Consider the following 15,134-nt stretch of genomic DNA (forward strand, 5'->3'; position numbering starts at 1 on the left):
TCACAATAGTGAAGGGGTTCAAAACTGGAAATGTGGTAGAAATCCACATCAAATGACATCGGCCTCACTGGAGTACATGAGGAACCCTGTCAATCAACCCATTAAAAATACGTTCAGGAATCAGACAGCGAAGAGTTTTCCAGTTCTCCTGAAAATGTTGAAAGGAAGGACCAAATAACCTTGAAGGGTCGAGAGTAGCAAACCTCCTGTGGCACGTTGTAAAGAAAAAAGACTTCAGACAAGAAGGCTGCCATGATCAAGAGGTCTGTGATCACACCACTTATAGCACATAACATACCTACACTTACAGACATGGCTTGTACTCTTCTGCCAGTCACTCTCTAAGACCTCGGGCACTTCACCATAAAATGACACTGCAACTATTGGACCAGGGTCTCAGCACGGCCTAGGGGTCGGGCCCAGCACTTGGGTGCGGACAAACCGACTGGAGGGGTCGAAATTCGTGCCACAGCGCAGGCTGAGTGTTCAAAAAGTCCAGAGGGTCTCAACCTGCGTCTGGGACATTTCAGAATTAAACAGCCTGCAAAGAGGAAAATATGTAACAAAACAGTGTAAAATACAAATCAAAAGATAGACTCAAACAGTCAGAATCACACTTTCTACTCAAGGTTTGCAAAACATATAAGAATATATTTTATTTTACAAATATTTAGAAAAAACTACAACATATAAGTGTTTAATAGAAGATTATTCTCTGTGGTCTAATCCGAGTTGAGCATGAGGCTGACCCCCTGAAGCACCCAGTGAGAGCTGTGCTTAGTGGTGAAAAGGTCTGCTTCAAACACCAGGCCAACTCCCATAGCGTTTCGTCTCATGGATGTTGTGTACACTGGTGTTCTGAGCGTGTTCTGCAATGAGAAGAAAGTGAGAACCATTAGAAAGAAATGGAACATTTCAGCATAACATCTCATCAACTATTAAGGTTGATGAAACCTGCATACAATTTTATTGTTTCCACTTTTAGGAACCCCAGTTTCTTGCTACTGGCACTGGCCTTTGGATGTGTATGCCAGGGCACTGCTAACTAATTAAAGTACTCATTCCTAAATGTATTCCTTCTCATGTGTTCTGACAAACGCCTCTATGAAAATCAAAGCTGGACACAAGAGCTGGGGCTTGTTATTTTGGAACAAAAGTGGAACATATATATTGATTTGGTTAAGCACATATTTGTGATTGATTTTGAACACATGTGGCGCAGGCACATTTCCACCGACTTGTTTTCTATTCTTAACAATCTGTAAACGCCAAAAGAAATTCAAATTTCTAAAGATCATCTCTAGACAGTACCATGGATGGTAGTTTAGACAAGCATGTTGTGACAACTAGAGGGAGTATCAATGAGCTTTGAAGTTTAAAATATCAATAAGGTGACTGATGTCCATGCGGCTTGTTATACTAACCCGTTAGCACAGTGATATTGACTGTTTCCAATACATCTAACGAGATTTATACTTCTATCTTCTTGTGGATAAACAGAATGTTAGCCGTGGGCCCACAGAATAACAAAGGGCCCAATTCATAAAAGTAATCTAAGACAAAATCATAACTTTACGAATTTCGGTATTCACAGAAGTCATTACGGATTATTAAAGTTAGGATTTTGTGTCAGTTAAACTTAAGTGTTGGTCTTAAGTGAAACTTAAAACAAACTTAAGTTTAACTGAGACAAAATCCTAGTCGTAAAGTTAGGATTTTGTCTCAATTATACTTAAGTTTGTCTTAAGTTTAACTTAAGACCAAAATTTAAGATTGACTGAGACAAAATCCTAACTTTAGTACTCACAAATGCCTTCTGTTCATTCCGAATGTCGTAAAGTTAGGATTATGTCTCAGATTACTTTTCTGAATCGGGCCCAAAAGTCTGTAACTGACACATTCCACCCACAACATTATTATTATCCGCTTGGAGCGCCTACATTATTGTTGTTCATACTTATCCATGTAGCTGATGACATATGAGAAATATGACGTGACCTACAACTGTTTAATGTCCACGATTGTTTATACAACAACATTTATTATAGATATAACAACTCTAAATGTGTGCGCACTTTTGAAAACTCTGATGATTACCGTAATGGAAGTGAATATTTGGAAACTCAAATTAATTGTGATGGTTATGAAATGGTTCATAATTTTACATGGTGTTACTAAACTAACAGAACCATTCGATTAATAAATAAAAGATCCTGTAAAAGAAGGAATTGGCAAATATTGGAATACCTGTAGCTTGAGACGGTGAGATTCAATTGGGATCACCTTTAGAATTGGCAGTTCGACTACAAGCACTTTGGGTTGACTTTTGATGAGGCAGGAATTTTCAACATCCCAATCGGCTCCTTCGAGATAAAGTCCAGTAATAAAGCATCCTGTATTAGAAAAACATAAAAATGCATATCAAAATATACCCAGATAAAAGTATTAAGACAATTACGATTGAATCCGGAGTTGGATGCAGTTTTCACAGGGGAATTAGTTTCATAGGCTTAGTTTTGTAGGCATTATTTTATAAAACGTTTTCCCACAAACATTGTTTACGCACAAGGAACGATCTCAGTGTGTAGCGGTAACTTTCACATAATACATTATTCTATGTATTGCTTAATTTGTGTTCGTCTTTGCCGTGGCTCGGGACTAGCACTTGTGTTTTGTAACACCAGCACATTGTATGTCATTTCACCACAATGTGGCGCTGTCCATCTATTTTAACAGAGAACATTAGCACTGTACTTGATAATACAAAGTGTATTTTAAAAAATGGATTCCAGCTCGCGCAGGCCATTCTTACCGCTTTGGGTGACATCTGTCTGAGGGTGATGAGTAGGAGGCAGCGTTGGTTCTGTCATTCGCCAGCGCTTTTAGAGGCAGTGGAGGCTGCAGGGGCCTTCTGAGGTATAGATTACACCCCGGTGCATACTTGCTTACAGAGTAAGCACTGATTCTATGTATTATCTAACCCCCTCCCTTCTCTTTGAGTCTAATGTCTTTATGATAACACTCTGTTTCAGATGATTTCTTTGTAGCTTCACACTCTAGTCCCCAAAGGCATCTGCTCCCCTCTCATTTGAATAAACCTATAATACGTAAATGCGCCATGCCGAATGGGAGAGGGTGAAAGGAAAACCATTGGCCACCGCACCCGTGTTTACCATATGCTGCATGAGAGAGGGTGAAATGCAAGGCACTGTCACAACACACTTCCGGGTTTGAAAATAGAGCAGTTCTCTATCCGGCTGCAGAATTGCAGATTTGGTACCTTGGCCAGGGCGCTCGGCCACTTCTTCGTCTGCCTTGTAGCCAGTCACTTGAGTATACAGGGTGGATCTGTCCAGGGGCCAGCCGTTTTTCCTGCAGGTGGCCTGGACAAGGGCTGTCAGGTAAGACTCCGGGATATGCAGCCCCGACAGCCACATCACATTGGGCTCAGTGCCGTTAACCTGCAAATACAAAGCATCAGAAAAAACAATTTAGGATGCTTCCGCCTCGTGCACAATAGTCCTAATTTACCAAAGAGAAACACGTGAGCCTGATGTTGCTGCTTTCGTAGTTCAATTCTTTTGGTAGACTGTTATTTTCGCCTTACTGTCCTTTCTTCGGGTCACTAGGTGCCTTTGCATGGCAGCAGGAGGCCATGTCATCTAGTAGCTAGTCTGTGCCTTCTGGGAGTGGCAGCAGTCATGTCTTTAACACTAACCCCAGGCGTAGTTTGCGTAGTAGCGCTACGCGTAGCTTCGCGAAGTGCACTTCGCACTACGTGAGCATAGCGTAGTTGGCCGCCCAGGGTTATTTAACACGCCCAATGATCTGTGAAACAGAAGTTCACCGGGCTGAGAGGGACGGCGCTTGAAACTCTAACAGGTAAGGTGAGCTTGCTCGGTAAGATGGTACCTAAGCCCTCTGGACTATGAGGTCCTGCAGGGTGATCAGCATGATCCGAGCTATGGGTGTCCTATGCACCCATATGTTATGTACTAAAATGTCTGCAGTTACATTTAAAGCAAGGCAGCGAGGTTATTCACCAAGTGGACAGAACACACATTGTTATGCATGGTTTACTCAACCCTACTTAAGGAAACACGTATTCAAGGGGGTAACCTTACGTAGACCCTAGGGTCCCTAACCAATGCGGGAACCACTAAAACTCTAAGCACTGGCTTACGATAATGATAGCATACCTTAAGTTGAATAGCACACCAGCCTCACCAAGACTAGGCAAGGTGACAGAAAGTGGATACCTCTCTCTTCGAAGAGCTTATAACTGATACGAAGTACTACCTTCTACAAGTTTGCTTTTTCTCACCTTTTAGAGAAAAGATGAATGACCCTGCAAATTCACAGAACACATGTATTAGCAAACCCAGTGTTGTCTTACGAACTCTTGGGGTGCTGGGTCAAACATATTTTTGGGCCCCCATTCAAAACAACCTTGACTTTTATTGCCTATTTTCTGCCAATTCAACCCTGCATGACGGAAGCAATATAGAAGAAAATTGACTATGGTGAGATCGAGTGATAGAAGAATGAGTTACTCACCTTCGGTAACGATGTATCTGGTAGAGATCTAGCCGCAGATTCCTGACGCCTGGGAACATTCTAAAGTTAAGGAAGCTGTGGCTAGATGTCTCCATCAGATAGATGGCCTTACCAGGGGGCTCCTTGGAAGGTGAGGGCCCTGGGCAATTGTCCACTTTGCCCGTGCCTTAAAAGGACTCTGAGGAAACCATAGATTGGCAGGTACTCTGACGAAAGGTATGCAAATTCAACTCAGGCACTCAGAGAAACATTGCACTTTCAGGGAGCAGGGAATGAAATAACACCTTGACATATTCCACATGATTTCCCCAGTCAAGCCACAGATTGCATAAATGAATGTATAATCCGTTTATCTACCTCCTAGGCACTTTTGTAATGCTCAAGCAATATATGGAAATACCTCCGGTGTTTATGGATCCATGTCCTTTGAACATTTTGGGCATCCGATAGAATAGAACCCATAACGTAAAAGGAAAATGCTAAAAACCCATACCAATGATGGTGCAACTTAGATACTTACCAAAAGGCAAAACACATAAAATCACATTCATCTGCTCCTACCTTAGCTGTTGGCCAGGTATGGCTACATTGTAATTTAAGGGCATTGTGGCTCTACAGAGGAAGAAGGCATCTTAGGTAAGTGACAAATATGTCAATGTTATTTACTTGCATGACAAAAGAAGACCTTAAACTCTTTCTGATATCAAGGGCCTCATGATCCCTTCATGTAGGTCATTGATATGACCATTACTTACTGAGTTATGATCTATTCAGTCACTGATTGAACCAACTAGGTTTGGTCTTCTTTAGGTCTCAACTTTGCCAGTAATAACGTTCAACATTTATATCCTCTCACTGACTCAACACGTTGAGCGCCTTCCCATTTAGGTATTCCATCTGGCACCCAAATCCTCATTAAACTGCCCTAAACTCTGTTCTTTAACAAGTTCAGCTGTTATACCAAGAGGCAAGACAGAGATTCCGGTGGTTGGACGATAGAGCTGGCCCTTTACGGTGTTACTTGACTACCTTGATGGATGCAACTTCATTCACAGGGTATAACGTGTCTCCATCCCATAACGTGAATCCGCTGTTCCCACAGCCAGAGAAGCGAAATCTGACAACCAAGAAACCTAGTGGCGCAGGAAAAGGGGCTCCTGAGACAGGCTAGTTTCTTGTCTGGGAAGACATGTTTCTAACTTCCCGCTGCTACTTATATTTGCTTTCGTTGCTCAGTATTTATTTTGACTTTAGATTCCATGTTTAACAACAACTCTGTATTCTTCAAATAGATCTACATCTTCTTGCCGAATCCCTCTTTCCCAGTCCCCCTAAAGTTTACCTGCTTTTTTTAGGTCTCGCAAATAGCGAGGCATGGAGTATACACTATACCGGTGAAGCTTCATTTAAGCTCCGCCCACTCTCCGCCCATCTTTTTGATTGAGTTACATCATAAATGAGGTGTTCTCATTGGTTTTCCCCTTGTTAGTCCCTCCTCTTCACAGCCATGTTGTCAGTTGTAGACTTCAGAGGCTATCAGCCCCTTTACCTTAATGCTATTTTTTCCCTGTTTCCCCCGTCCTCTCCCGCAGTCCGTCACTTTTCACCCCTTCACCCCTCCCCCCCCCCTCCCGTTGGTGCATTTTTCGACTCCCGCACTTTTGTTTACAATGCAATAGGTCTCGCGTAAATGCGAGTCCTATTGCATTTATAAATGCTTTTTTCCCCCTGGGATTGGCTAACTCAATTCGCACTATATTTTGCCTGACCTGTCCAGCATACATGCGCAATACCAATGTTACCCAGAACCGGAAGCGCGGCTGTAACAGAGTCAATATCAGCAAACACGCCGGGTGTGTATAGATTGTAAGGCTGCCCGTGGGGGGGTTGCGCAGTGGCCCCCCCCCCTAAGAGGGCGGCCGCCTTAGTGCCACAGGAAGGCACCGGGGTGGGAGGTCTAGTCCCTGGGAACACCAGGGGTGCTAAGCCAGGATACCCAGGGATGTTTTAGCGTTGTCCCCTGAAAGAACGACGGCGCCCCCCCGTTAGCCGACAGGCGGTTGTGGGTCTGAGCAACCGGGGGCTGCCATGTATGCTCCGCCCACCCCTCATGGGGGGGGGGGGGTGAAGCAAGTGGACTGGGGGTCCACGGATGGGAGGGGTGGCCCCTCCCAATAGTTGGTATACACCATTTGGCGTTGCAATGGTGACTCTAGGCTTATCAGACGGGCAGGCGGCATAGGGGCTGGCCTGCCCTGGGATCGCCCGTAAGATAACCCACCATGTTTGCATATTGGTTATGCTAATAAACCTGCAGCAATATTTCTCCACTTACAATACAGTGTCGTGTGGTTTATTTATGTACTTATGTGTTTTGTGACAACTGTTGCCGATATTGGCACTAATATCTATGAGTTGCAAAGCATGTGTCACGAGCAGGCAGGGAGTGTACAGATACACCCATGCTTCTCACAGTGCGTGTCACAGGCATGTCGGCGTGGATAGCTATGTCCGCCTATGCGCAGCTGTGCCCAGACTACACACGTGCATGCCCGCCCGTGTTTTCCATATTCAAGCCCACACCGCGCTGGTCGATAAAGAAAGGCTGCGAGGGAGGCAGAACCGAGTAATAACACTAAGGCGCCATCAAACGCATCCATCTCGGTTAGTAACTGTTGAATAACAATGCTCCTCGTGATTGATCGCGAACTGCCTTTTATGATTTTTCTATTGCTTCCGATTTTTATAGCAGGGTAAACAGACTAAATAACTTTGTGGGGACTTGAGATGACCGGTGCCAGAGCCCGGGCCCCGGGAGCCACAGGTAACACCGGGCGTCTCGGGTATCAACGAGTGGTGCTTCGCAGCGCTATCCACGGAGGCTGCGCTCGCCTTCAGCGGCTCCACTCATGCATGGGATTTGAATTAAAAGCCTTTACTAACGTCAGCGAAGCCGGCGGTCTTGCATTCTTCTTCCGCCTCTTTCCTTCCGGGGGCTGTACCTGCATGGTCGCAGGCCCCTGGGTCCTCGGCCAGGAAGGGTCCAAGCCCCGCATCGCCGGCCTCCTCCGCCGGCCAGCAACAGTCAAAGAAATCACTTCACAGCAAAGTAAAAGGATTTTGCATGACGGATCCGGCGATTTGCCCTCAATAAATGGGTTTTAGATTGTTACACACATGTAGAACTGGAACACGGGAAGTACCAGAAAATATACTGCTCGACCCTAATACAATATATTTAGACAGTTTACTTCTCATAAAAAATAGAGATTGAATTTTGGTCAGAAGTAGCTGCCATGGGCTGGGTGCTGGAAATCACCACAGCCCCTTCAAAGAAAACACGGTTAATGTGAGGAGTTGGAAGGGACTCGGTTTAGCTCACGCCTCGAGTGTAAAAAGTGGCCCAGAAGTGTCGTATCGCAGCGCCGCAAGGAATACACAGGACACGGTATGGCTCATGTGACCTTTATTATCTTTCCTCTTCGTGTGCCCACGTCTGCTCTGCTCCCCTGCTTCCTGCTTTCTGCCCTTCCCCACACCCTGACCGGATGTGGTGTCTGGTGACCTCCCTGCCCTTTGCCCAGTTCAGGGTCCTAGTGTCCATTCCCAGGACACTACATCTCCCCCCTTTATCACAAAATCAAAATGCGCAAGTTGGTCAATGATACTTTGATAACATAGATAGAACATCGAATGGGTGCATCACATTTCTTCTATTAGTCTTTTCGGTCTATTTGTTGTTCTTCTTGGCCGTTGCCCTATGTCCTGGCCCCTTGCTGTCTCCCGGTCACCTTCTGTTTCTGTGTCATGGCGTTCCCGCTCTGCTGTTTCTTCTGTGCTTGGTGTTTGCTCCTCTTTCACTTCCTCTTTCAGTCCTTTGAAGTGTGAGCTGTTTCGCGTGATCCTTTGCCGTCCTGACTCTGCCGTTATCATCGTTCCCTTCACTTTAGTTATTGTCAGTGGATCATGTGAAAACGTGCTGTCAGACTTCCGGTGCTGTCGCTGTCGCACTATCACGGCGTCTCCCTCTTGTAGATGTGACGTGGTGGCATTTCGTCTGCTGTCCGCATACTCTTTCATTCTTTCTTTTGCCTCCTTGTCTCTGTCTGCTATGCTCTCATGCCCTGATGTTGTTGTTGTCTCTACTTGCAAGAGTCTTGTCCTGCTTGTCCTCCCCAATACTAACTCCGCGGGGCATTTTCCTGTGGAGCCATGTGGTGTGTTCCTGTAGTCGCGTAGCACTTGGCAGAGTGCTTGGCCTAGCGAAATCTGTGACAGTTTCGCTCTCTGAACCGCCTTCTTAATGTTCCCCATGAACCTTTCGACCATGCCATTTGCCTGGGGCCACAGCGGCGTTATTTTCTTATGTTGAATTCCGAGGTATGTCATGAATCTTCTGAATTCATCCCCTGAGAATGGGGGACCGTTATCTGTTTTTAAACTTTCTGGGGAACCCCATGCTGCAAAGATATCATCCAAGATCGGTAAAGTTGCGGTTGCTGACGTTGACGAGACTGGCCTCACGATGGGGAATCTGGAGTACTTGTCAATGACCACCAGTAGATAATTTCCTGTATCCAGCGGTCCAAAGAAATCAGCTGCTAATGTTGTCCATACCGCTCTTGGCAGTTCTGACATGTGCAGTGGTTCTCGCCTTGCTGGCTGTCCTGTCACTTGACAGAGGTGACAGGTCGCGATGGTGTCCTCCACTAGACGGTCTAGCCCAGGGAACCATACTTTCTCTCTCAGCAGTTTCTTTGTTGCAACGATGCCTCTGTGCGATTCATGTGCAATGTTGACTACTTTGCGCCGTAGTGAATACGGTATCACTATCCTGGTGCCTCGCATTATTATGCCTTGGCTTGCTTCCGACAGTTCTTCACTTATTTTCTGCAATGCAAGTATCTCTTCTTTGTTTACTCCCCTTTTCCACGTGGAGTTGTTGTTCACGTGTCTCCACCGTTGTTGTCTCATTGTCTCTTTGGCCATTTGTAGCGTGGCGTCCTCCTCAGTCTCCTTTCCTATCTCCGCTAGTGTTATGGGTGCTGGCGCGCTTTGTTTTAGCACGAAGTTGAGGTATTCCTCTGCTACTGACGCTTTCTCTTCTCCATTCGGTAATGGGTGTCTCGACATGTAGTCTGCTGGGTTGTGCTCTTTCCCCGGTTTGTGGACAATCGTGAAATCATAGTCCATTAACCTGATTCCCCAACGCTCTATTCGCGGCGGCATCTTTGCTGACGGGTTGCCATATATCGTTACCAGTGCTTGGTGATCTGTGATGATCGTGAATTTTTTTCCATATATGAACATGTGATAATGCTCACACGCCCATACCACCGCTAGGCTTTCTTTTTCTGGCTGCGAATAGGCCCTTTCAATGTCCGTAAGGCTTTTGCTGGCGTAGGCAACAATTCTCCTAGGTGAGTCCCTCCCTGGTTGGTGTTGCGCTAGTATCGCCCCTAGTCCTACTGGGCTTGCATCCACCGTCAGTTCAGTGCAGAGCAGAGGGTCGAAATATGCTAGATGTTCCACTGTCATCACTGCCTTCCTGATCTCCTCGAATGCCTCGTTGCATTGCTGAGACCAGATGAACTTTTGGCCCTGTTTTGTCAGTTCTCTCAGCGGGGTGCTTACCGTTGCAAAGTCTTGTATGTATCTGGCGCAGTAGCTGGCCAGTCCTAAAAATGACCTTATTTCCGCTGCATCTTTTGGTGGTTTCGTGTTCTTCAGCGTCTCCACTTTGCTGGGATCTGGCCTCATCCCTTTTTTTGAAAATATGTGTCCGAAAAATACCAGTTCTTTTCTTTCTAGTTCACATTTTTCTCCATTTAGTGTCAACCCTGCTTGTTCCAGCTGCTTGCATACTTGACGTAGAGCGCTGTTGTGCTCCTCATCAGACTTCCCAAATACTAGAATGTCATCGCTATAGTTGAAACTATTTTGTACTGGTCGTATTACTTGCCGTATCGTCTCCTGGAATATCTCAGCAGCCGATGATATTCCAAAACTTAATCTTTTGTACCTGAATAGGCCTAGGTGCGTGGAGAAAGTTGTTATATATCTTGATTGCGGGTCCAGTTCTAGTTGATGATACCCTTTACACAAATCTAGCTTCGAGAACCTGCACGCCCCTGTTAGACGGCTGATCATGTCATTCAAATGCGGTCCGGGATGGCGTTCTCTCGAGATGGCTGTGTTAGGTATTCTCATGTCCACACATATCCGTATTTTGGAGGTGTTCTTCTTCGGAACTGCCACTATTGGTGATACCCATGGTGTTGGTCCTTCCGCCAGTTCAATGATGTCTTGTGCCAGTAAGTTTTTTAGTTCTTCTTCTACTTGTGGTTGTAGATGTATCGGGACCCTCCTGTGGTGCTGGGCCACCGGCCGGACTGCTTCATTGATGTGCAGCGTTATCTGCTTCCCTTTCAGTTTTCCCAAACCTTCTAGTATTTTCGGGCATTCTTGCAATATTGTCTCTTTTTCTGACATGTGATAAGTCATGGCAAGTAGCCCCATGACCTGTGCTGTTACATTGCTCAACAGGCAAGGTGCTGGGATGTCACCTTTCAGTACGTGTATGTCTTCTTTGTATGCTCTGTCCTTGTATGTTAAAGTCTCTGTAAATTTTCCCATGTTTTCCACCGGCTTCATTGAACCCCAGGTGAACACATCTACTGTCGATGGTCGTAGTGTTGGCTTGACTCTCATCTTCATGTACTCAGATATGCACATGATGTTGCATGTCGCTCCACTGTCAAGCACAAACTTCGCTATGTGGTTCCCGACCTCGATGTCCACAGCGGCAGTCTTCTTTATTGTCTGCTTCTCTACCAGCTGGATGTGTTCTTGCTGTCTTTCTTCTTTGGGCACATCAGACATTAGATAGAGCCGAGCTTCTCTCTCAGGTGCTGTAGTGCCGTCCGACTCGTCGGACGAGCTTCTCTCCGCTGTTTCTATGTGTCTGGCATATCTAGTGCTGGTCATCCTTGTTCCGGCTGTACGTCCCCTTTCACTTCTGAACTGTCTGCTCATGCACGTACTTGCGAAGTGATTGTCTCTGTTGCATTTTCTGCACTTCTGGCCCATGGCTGGGCAGGCGCCGACATGGGGAAACTCAAGACCGCACCTGTAGCATGTGTTGTTGGTCTTCCTGGGAGGTGGTCGCTCTCGGTGTTCCTTTTTTCTGACATTTCCGGTGACATGATGTGCCAGTGCCGTTCCTTTGTCTTGGCCCATTTGGATTTGCTTGGCGTGCTCCGTGGCCCGTGCTTCTGTGCGGGCCATCATCAAAATTTTTTCAAGTGTCGTAGGTTCTTTCAGAATGCGTGCTCGGAACTCCACCGACTGACATCCTTCAATGAGACGCAGACGTATCGCTTGGTCGTTGTCAAACTTTTCAAATTCGCAGTGTGTGACCAGTTTCCGCAGCCGTGTCGCAAAATCATCCATACTCTCTTCTGGCCTTTGGCACGCCGTGTTGAACGTGTATCTCTCGAAATCAATGTTGCGTTGGGGGTCAAATTTCTCCGTGAGGCATGCTAGTGCGCCTTTGTAATCTGTTGTTTTGTCGCTGGGAAACGTCAGGAGTAAATCCTCTATGTCGTCTCCCCCAAGATTCACGAGCAGATCCAGTTTCTTGCCCTCCACGACGTCCGTTGCCCGCATGTAGCGTTCAAATTTCCTTATCCATTTCTCCCATCTGATGCCCGCTTGAGGTTCCGATGTGTTGAATGGTATTGGCCTGCGGAAGACTGCTTGTGTGCTCTTTTTGTCGTCGTCACTCATCTTCTTTTTTTTTTTTTTTCTGCTTCCTTGTTTATTTCTTTGTCACCTTTTTCCTTCTTTTATTTGTCCTTTGCTTCTCTATTTCCAGTATTTGTCGTTGTTTTGTTGTTATTTCCCTTTAATTCTGTCTTTTTGCCCTTTTTTTTTTCTTGCCTGACCTTTCAAAATGGCCGCCGTGTATTCCTGGCTTCCTATTGGTCCTTTTTGCCTGACCTCAAAATGGCCGCCGTACTCTCGCGTTGTTTTGGGCTTGTTTTGCACTTGCCTGGCCTTTCAAAATGGCCGCCGTGTATTCCTGGCTCCTTATTGGTCCTCTCCCCTGACTTCAAGATGGCCGCCGTGATCTCGCGAGAGTTCGTTAAACTCAGGCGCGCGAGATCCTTATCTCCCCAGTTCACCGCTAGCCGGCCTCGCGTGATGCTCCTTCCCCGCTTTCCCTCTTACTTCGTTGTCACTACCGGGGTGGGCTCCCGCACCGACGTTTGTTCGTCCTTTTCTCCTCTTCTTCTTGGCGCTCCGGACCTCCGGACCAGGGTGGGCTTCTGGCTCCGATCTTAGTGACACCGGGTGGGCTCCGACAGTCGCAGCGACGATCTTCTTCGAGATCCCTCCTTCGATCGCCAGATGTCGTATCGCAGCGCCGCAAGGAATACACAGGACACGGTATGGCTCATGTGACCTTTATTATCTTTCCTCTTCGTGTGCCCACGTCTGCTCTGCTCCCCTGCTTCCTGCTTTCTGCCCTTCCCCACACCCTGACCGGATGTGGTGTCCGGTGACCTCCCTGCCCTTTGCCCAGTTCAGGGTCCTAGTGTCCATTCCCAGGACACTACAAGAAGTTTCCTGTCTGATAGTGTGTTTAATGTGTGACGGGCACTGGCTGCTGACCGTGAAGAGCAGGTAACTCTTGATGCATTTGAAATAGAAATGTTCAAATCTAAAGATGATGCTGCAGCCCATGATGGATGATGTGACAAACTATGCAGAAAGGCACAGACACAAAATCACATAGTTTCAGTGGCCCTGCCATGAGAACATCAAGTCAATGGCAAACCAATCTCCAAGGAGTCCAACTGGCTTCCTTCTTGCACGTCCTATTGTGTCTTGAGCATACTCACCACTATCAGTGTGTTCACTTGTGAACGGAATGTTGGCCGAAGATCACACAGTTTGCTCAAGTGGGGAAGCAGGGAGTCAGATAATGGCTTCCTGTTGCTGCCGCCTTCAGTGAGTCCCACGCAGACGTTATTCTTCGGTGGACAGTTTTCAGAGGGTGAACACCTCTCCAACCACACTTTTTGTTTGTAAAGGTTTTTTTGGAGACCACTTATACACTTTCTTTCTGCCAGACTATTGGTGTCACTTCACCGCATACACGTCCCTCTTGAGACCACAGATATGTCTGCTCGATTATACGTTCATCATAGGATGTTACTAGGAACCGCCAGCATTTCCCTTCATATCTGAATAAAACCGAACTTATTTTTACTGCCTGAAATATTCAGGAAACGTTTTGAAGTGCAGCATTTGTCGTCTCTTTTACAGGTGGGCGTCAGAGGCGCAACTAGAGCCAAATTTCGGGGGGGGGGGGGGGGGCTGAGCAAAAATTTTGGGGGGGGCAGAACTTTAAGCAATAGGCAGAGTGGAGCTGCAGGGGCTCTTAGGAGGGGTGAAACAACAGCAAGGCCTCATTAACATGCAAATGGTCTTTTAAAGACCTGTGAAGGGCTCGGGTGCGGCTGCTTTTTTGCCCGGGAAGGTGTCTCATCCCGGGCTGCCACACACGACGGGGGGGGGGGGGGGGGGGGGGGGTGCTGAAGCCCTGTGAGTCCAATGGGTGTTGCGCGCCTGGTGGGCGTGCCCGCCGAGTGTGTCAATGGTGCCCAGGGACGCGCTTCGAGGCGGAGCACATGCTGTGTTTCCCTCTTTTGCCACTCAAGGTTACTAAGAGGAAGGCGCAATCTGTTCTCACTCGTTGTGTGCTCTCTGGTTTACCCCGAATTTGCAGCGCAAACCCAGTTGTTTAGACGTGCTTTGATATTGATCTGCCTTCCAAGCGCTAGACCGCGCGCGCGCCCCGTCGTTTTACACCAAGGATTAGCGCGAGGGCCTGTATAGTGCCAGAGATTGATAACGTCGCACATTTGCCTTGCAAGAATACAGTAGCGTTAGTTTCTGTAAAGCGCCGTGAAGCTCACAGTGACACCACGCACAACATTCAGCCATTGGTTACAGATAAGTTTAGGCATCCTTGTAAATACGGCAGGAGCCTGCTGTTGACCTATTTTAGGGCTATGTAGCGCCACGCCGCGGCAGGCCGGGGTCACCTTGGCGCAGCGCTGGGGGCGTCGCAGCACTGTCTGGCACAGAGCAGCGCAGGAAGGGGCTTCGGCGCTGTCAGATTGCGTTAGTGTCCGTGTGCAGAGCTCCCTGGTGCCCACCCCCCGGACAGCAAAGAGAGGTGTGGGGGGGAGTTTGGGACTGAGAAGGGGGGTTGTGCATCTACAAGCACCAGAGCGGGATGAAACGCAGCAGGCAGTAATAAGGTCACAGTGATGGCTTGTCGTTTATAACACTCACTGCCACCAGGGGGCGCTGACTGTTGGCTAGTGCTGGCCCTGCTGGCCGGGCCCCTCCTGGTTCACTGCTGGTCCCTGGCTGCTGAGGGCAGCTGCACTGCAGCCGTTCACACCCCTCCTTATTAACGTCTCTGAGGGTAAACATATTCGTGAAGCTGTGATTGACAGCTCACCTGCTGGTCCACCCCCAGCACAGCTCCTGTCCTGGGT

General features: G+C 47.3%; 1 protein-coding gene across 1 annotated transcript in view; it reads right to left on the minus strand.

The window, feature by feature from the left end:
• Positions 1-624: 624 nt before the first annotated feature.
• The window catches only part of DNAH10 (dynein axonemal heavy chain 10), a 1,995,301-nt gene continuing 1,980,791 nt past the window's right edge, over positions 625-15,134 (minus strand). The window contains exons 77-79 of the mRNA XM_085636177.1: positions 3,281-3,461; positions 2,248-2,393; positions 625-869 (exon numbers count right to left, since the gene is read on the minus strand). Coding sequence (XP_085492303.1) covers positions 723-869; positions 2,248-2,393; positions 3,281-3,461 — 474 coding nt within the window. The 3' untranslated portion in view covers positions 625-722. The remainder of the gene's footprint in view (positions 870-2,247; positions 2,394-3,280; positions 3,462-15,134) is intronic.

The sequence above is a fragment of the Triturus cristatus genome, chromosome 11, assembly GCF_964204655.1.
Source record: "Triturus cristatus chromosome 11, aTriCri1.1, whole genome shotgun sequence".
NCBI classification, from domain to species: Eukaryota; Metazoa; Chordata; class Amphibia; order Caudata; family Salamandridae; genus Triturus; species Triturus cristatus.